This window comes from Lathyrus oleraceus, chromosome 1 (assembly GCF_024323335.1).
Source record: "Lathyrus oleraceus cultivar Zhongwan6 chromosome 1, CAAS_Psat_ZW6_1.0, whole genome shotgun sequence".
NCBI classification, from domain to species: domain Eukaryota; kingdom Viridiplantae; phylum Streptophyta; class Magnoliopsida; order Fabales; family Fabaceae; genus Lathyrus; species Lathyrus oleraceus.
Genome location: NC_066579.1, coordinates 307,069,200 through 307,075,751, shown reverse-complemented (window position 1 = coordinate 307,075,751; position 6,552 = coordinate 307,069,200). Strand labels below are relative to the sequence as shown.

The 6,552-nt window shown below is 35.5% G+C and overlaps 1 protein-coding gene across 1 annotated transcript; it reads right to left on the bottom strand.

Annotated features, from left to right (window-relative positions):
* Positions 1 to 5,656: 5,656 nt before the first annotated feature.
* On the bottom strand, positions 5,657 to 6,294 carry LOC127132148 (ribonuclease 3-like protein 2). Its single transcript, XM_051061033.1, has one exon. The coding sequence runs from the start codon at positions 6,240 to 6,242 to the stop codon at positions 5,694 to 5,696; it is 549 nt and encodes a 182-aa protein (XP_050916990.1). The 5' UTR covers positions 6,243 to 6,294; the 3' UTR covers positions 5,657 to 5,693.
* Positions 6,295 to 6,552: the final 258 nt, after the last annotated feature.

The following is a 6,552-nucleotide window of genomic DNA, read 5'->3' as shown; positions in this document are numbered from 1 at the left end:
GTAATCACAAATAAGGGATCACATGTAAGACAAACAAACAAAGGTCAAGGGATGAATCAAGTCATTGTCAAGATCAATCATCCGTTTTGGTGGATTATGGTTTACACCTTATCAACACCCAAGTTCCATTGATATTGATAAGACTTGATTGGATCAACCGAGAATCAAGGGTTTGTTGTAAGTCACAAGCATGGAGTCTGGGTAAGAACCATCCCAAAGGATTGAACTAAGGATAAAAACCTGTAGATCATGTCCTAAAAAGTTCCCAGAGTCTTAATTCCATCTATCAGATATTACAAGTTAAGATGACTGACTCATCGACCCGTAATATTCTCAAGAGAAACTCGTCTGAGTGTAGTATTGTGTAATAACTGTTATCAAGTCTACACTTGAACAGTCTCCGCACTACGTCCTAAATAGGCCAAGAGGGGGTAAATGTTCTACGTCCTTAGCTTCTCGGACCCAAATTAGAGATAGTAATGCCTAACCACAAATACTTGTGTGACATTTCTAAATCCAAAAGAGTCTCCACTGAGCAGATGGATCTCAAGCCAACTTGTTAAGGACTACTCCATACAAGTTGAACATGACTATACCATCCTCCTATCTTAATTGCACTCAAGTTCGGGTTAGAACTTATCTCACCACTCAGAGATCACCAAGCACAACAAGCAGATTATATCATACAAACAAATATACATACATCACATATATACAATTATATACACACAAAAAAGTAGGTTAAACCCACTGGAGACTACTCCCCCGCAGAGTCGCCACTTAATTTCTGTAGTAGTAAATTCATGATCGTCAAGCTATGGATAAGCAAGACATTAATAAAACCAGAGTCGCCACCGCGCTTTTATTATTTCCAAGGGAAAAGGGAAAAGTACGAACAAAATCCAAAAGTAAGAAGTTTTCAAATCAAAACTAATAAAATGTCAGAGATTTCAGGTAAGGGGGTTGGTTACATAGAGGGAAGGTGTTAGCACCCAAAGTGTCCTAGGTACTCCTAGGGAGCCCTTTCTTGTGTGCATATGTATTTTATACAAAATGATGTTTAGAAACAAATAGAATGGGGATGAGAAAACAATTCATTTATTATATTTTTGTGTTTGACAAGCCCTTTGGACTTGTGCCTACGTATCAACATAAAAATGAGGGATCAAAACCTCGTAGTTCGTGATACAAATTTCAAAGTGAATGCATTGTTTTTTAACAAAAAATAAGTTTAAGAGGCACAAAGGCCTCAAAATTGTTTGAATGAGTTAGTTTTTTTTTGTTTTTTTTTAAGTTTTAAGTCAAGTATAATTAAGTCTATTTACAAGTTTGATTAAGAAAAGAAGTTTAAAATACAATGGCATAAGGCCAAAGTTTCTAGTTTGCAAAGTGGTCAAAGTTTAGAACAAAACTAGTTCAATCAAAGAAGATTTTTTAAAAGAGAGAGAGAGAGAGAGAGAGAATCTAAAACTAAAGAAATGGGGAAGAGGTGAAGAGACTAAGCCTAAGCACAAAACTAAAAGTTAAGAGTTGAAAAGATTTGACCAATGCGTAGCAATCCAATAGACAAGAATGTCACATAGAAACCCAAATTCCCTTGGACATTTAGAATCAAGCAACACACAATTCATAATTATATTAATATTGAAGAGAAAGGCATCAAATAAATATAGCCACATCCAAGCTTAGCCAATCCATGATCTTCTTCAAATTAGTCCTTGTAGCGGATGAATTCCACAAGTCATAGGTTCAAAATAACAACTTCACAATGATCATGTTGCAGATGAACTCAAAGGGATCTTCAAAGATGTATCATATGAAGTTTTAAAATGCAAGCACTTGGTTTCAAAAAGGTTGGCATTGACCAAGTCCTTTAGAATAGGAATGTTGGCTAAATTCTAAGTCCAATAGTCCAAGATCAAGCCAACAGTCCACACAAAAGTTTTTTAGGGTTTTTGTTCTTATTATGTACATTAATGGTCAAAGACCATACAAACAAACAAAATATATACAAACAAGATATATCAGACAATATGGTCCAAATGGACAAAGTGAAAATTGCATTATCATAAACAATTAGAATGGTATGAATAATGGCAAATGAATAAAGACTAAACATTAAATGGCTTGAATTTAAATGTTAGTTGTTAATGAGTTAGAAATTAGTATTATTTTGCTTTTGCTTTTCATTTTAAGTCATTCTTTGGAGAATACTCAACCCACTTATCACAAGCATGGATCCTTAAACCAAGACATCTTCCAAAGGAAGTAAAAAAGGCCAAGCTTCCACACAATACCATGAAAGAGGGGAGACTTACAATCTCACTAACTAGAATGTTATGCCTTTTGTGTCAAAAATTTAGCGATATGTTAAGCATTCGTAATTGGACTTATGTAGAAGTCACAACTCTTTGAGGTCGGGCAATAAAATTTTGGTGTTAATGCATGTTAGAGACATAGTATAATGGACTATGCTCATGAAACATACCATACACAAAAAGAATATGTAAAAGGAGTGGTCTAATCTCATGCATACTTATGTTGATTTTACAATCAACTAGCCTTAGGATTTAGAGACATCATAGGCTGAATGAGATGAATGCATAAAGAATGGGAAATGGATGAAGAGGGAGGGGAATGGATCAAAACTCAAATTGGTCAAAGGAGAACTTTTACCAAATTAATATCATTCATTCATTTTGGAAGATGGAATGTACATTCACTACAACAAACAAGACCTTAGACAGCGCTTTTTTTAGCCTTAGACAGCGCTTTAAAGCGCTGTCTAAACCTCCGCTGCTAAAGGTTTAGACAACGCTTTTTTAAATCTTAAAAGCGCTGTCTAAGCCCCCCCCCCCTTAGACAGCGCTTTGGCTAAAAGCGCTTTATAAGACCCTCTTATTTTAAAAATTTTAGGTATACCTTAGACAGCGCTTTTCAAAAAGCGTTGTCTAAGCCCCCCCCCCCCCTTAGACAGCGCTTTTTACAAAAGCGCTGTCTAAGGTATACGAAATTTTTTGAAGCTTTTGTTTTAAACCACATTTTTTCCAGGTTTATAAACCAGAATTTCTACCTGTTTTCAACCAGATTTTGACAAACAATTATCACATTTTATATATGCCATTTTGGCCTTTTTTCTACCAATTTTTGGCTAACAAATATATATATATACCAATTCAAACCAATTTTTCCTTAAATGTATCAAAATATATACAAATTTATAATTTTATAAATAAAATCAATTTTATAAAATTGAATAATTCAAAATCAAATTTTACTATACATAGACTACAATTACAACTACACTCAGGTATCTATTTCTCACAAATCAAAAACTAACATAGACTTACAACCAGTACTTTGGGAGGCCACAATTGTCACACATACTTGTGTTGTTGTAAGGCCCGAATCATCAAAGAAGCTGCAGAGTTCTCTGCATCCTTCACCCGAGATTTCTCATCTCCAGACATTTGGAGTGTGGCAGATGGAGTAGCTATTTGTACAGCAGTGACAAATTTCTTATCTTGAGGAGTACCTTCATCTTTCACAATGTTGTAAAACATCATAGAGAAGCAAGAAATCAGTTTACAAGCTCGACACAAGCAAATCAACTTAAATAACAAGGAAGATTAATTAGATAGTAGAAAATTTCAACTCCCCAAAACAATTATTGTTGAGTTTCTCTTTGTAGATGTATAAAACTAATAGCCCAAAAGAGGGCAGAGGCATAACTAAATCTCTCAGTCATGGATAAGGATGTAGAGAACCAAACACCCAGCCACCAGGATCCAATTAGGATTACACCTAATAAAGGCGTTATGTAGGCCAGGCCAGGAGCATCAGAGTACAAATTGTTTAGGAGAACCTTCTGTATATAACATTTAAGGTAAAGAATAATTGAATCTTGTTTATATAGCTTACAACTACTTTGATTCAGATTAAAAAGGAGTACAGACTTTTCTTATGAATGAGTTCAAAATATTAGGTTGATTGGTACTCAAGTTATATATCGGGCATGACTAAAGTAATTTCTCTCAGTGTTAAGCAATATACTCAGAGTAAAGAACAATGTAGCATTGATCATCTATTACAGTTAAGAACTGAAGAAGGAAAAAAATAGCATCAGTTATATACATTATTGTTGCATATATCAAGTTTCTTATTTACTTTTGAATACTTAGAAATCAACCAAATTTATGAAGAATTCACTATTGATCCTATGATTTGAAGTTTGTCTCCTTTTGGTTAGATGAAATAATATCTGATTTTTCTTATAATTAAGGCAGATTTTATAAATGGATGTGAACCATTCACCGGAAGGGATCAATAATATTTCAATTTGAGTTGTATGCCACAGGCAGGTTTCTACTGTGTCCTAGACCTTGTGACTAGGTATATGAAGGCAATCTTCAAATGCAAGCAATAACTTAACTGTCCCAGCTAACAAAAACACTATTTTTAAAAAAATAATACACTCTTCATCCTCGTCATTTTTTGGTTTCTCAAACCTGCCATATAACTTCAAGTTATTCTAGCAAGGAAACCAGAAGACAGGTAGACACACTTTTATACACAGAAAATGAAATCAAGACTATAAATGAATTATAGTGCCAGGCTAGCGGTGTTTACCTGTATACTGGTTTAGGCCACTTTTTTATCCCACAAATTGCATATAACTTCTGCTTTGCAGCTTCAACTTCAAAGGTACCATCAATGCCGACATAACAGTCACGTATCATGGTAGTGGCAGGCAGTAAGCGTTCTAGTTTATGCAAGGCAGCCTTGGCAGCTTCAAGCCTTGCAATATCCTTTTGGTCTGAGGAAGCGGATGCAACCAACTCTCCGTCAACATAGACATTGGCCGTGCTTTTGGCACCATTTCTCTGTTGTTCTATGTCAACTTTTTTACCATTCTTTTGGCAGATCTCGTAAAGCATTGTCACCAGTTGCGGTTTTTGTTCCAGATCTTGCAAAGTAACTATCGGCCAACAAAAATTATAAGCATTTATCAGGCAGTGACAAAGTTGTTGGGTCAAAACAACTACACGATTTCATATTGAGTGCACAATATTAAGCAAGAATAGGTTCAAGTTTAAACAACAGGAATAATGCATAAACTCATCATGTACCAAACATAAAATCATCTAACATATCTACAAAATGTGCCTAAAAAACATGGTCATTAACTCAAATGCACCAAACATATTTACCAAACAGTGCCTAAAAAACATCAGTTGCATACTTGCAATGGTCATGATAATATGTCATCGTTGACTCAACCAAAGACAGAATATGTTCATGCACACATTCAACTCCCACATCATGAACTCCAAAGCCACAGCTTTGGGGAGCAACAATACACCCCAATCCAACCAACCAAACCCAATGTACAAGCTATAACAAACATCTGTAAATCTAATCATCATAATCAATTAATTAGGTCTAAATGTATCTTAGTTTTAGGAATTCCTAGTCATTCCCTTTTCTAATAGAGTAAATCTGGTCCAAAAATTAATGTTACTATCCAGGTAAACTTGGATTGCAAGTTTGAACAATGCCATTGAAATTTCACAAACTGAGATAACAGACGCTTTTCTTGCCAAAATTTCACATAATTTTAAAAATGCTAATAAATCTTTCATGTCATCATGCTCATTTTAATTGCTATGATCCTTTCTACTATCATCAACAGTTCAACACAGTGAAAAAAACAACAATTGAAATGCTAACAAAAAAAAATCTAGAAAGTTCAGAAATAGCCCTACCACCCATAATTTTTTAAGATCAAAACCAACATCAACATAAACAGCAGCAGCAATAGACTCGACAATATCAGCAAGAATCTTCGGAGCTTTCACCGATCCACCATACTTAACAACAACACAGTCATCCTCACAATCAACCGCTTCAACAAACTCGTTAATCGCATCAACAATTGAAAATGTATTGTGACGTACATAACGGTGCAGACCGTTACGCACGGCAGCGCGAGCGAGTTTCTCGGTGCTAACATTAGCGGCACGGAGGAGGGAGAGTGTACCAGGATCAACGGAGGAGTAAGCGAGGAAGAGGTGATTGCTGATCGCGAGACCTAATACGGCGTCGCCGACGAACTCGAGACGCTCGTATGAAACGGCTTCAGGGTAAGAAGTATGGGTTAGGGCTTGTTCTAGAAGCTTCTTGTTTTGAAAAGTGTAACCGATTATTTTCTCCACTGCTGAAACTGAAGCTTCCATCTTCATCTTCTCTTTACGTGTTGTGTGTGAGATTCGGAGATTGAAATAAGCAGAAAACAAAAGTTGTGGCTTTGGAGTTCATGATGTGGGATGATTATGATAATTTTTTTCTTAATTGAAAGACTTTAAACAGCGCTTTCTCAAAAGCGCTGACTAAGGTCTATATTTAAAAGCGCTTTCTAAAAGCGCTGTCTAAGACCCCCCCCTTAGACAGCGCTTTCATTATTTTTTTAGAACATTTTCCGTGTTTTATTTTTATTTTAACCTTAGACAGCGCTTTCTTTTAAAAGCGCTGTCTAAGATGCGCTGTTAAAAA

What these genes read in the sequence shown, in the direction of transcription:
- LOC127132148 (XM_051061033.1), bottom strand. Translation starts at nt 6,242, where the DNA reads ATGAAGATGGAAGCTTCAGTTTCAGCAGTGGAGAAAATAATCGGTTAC.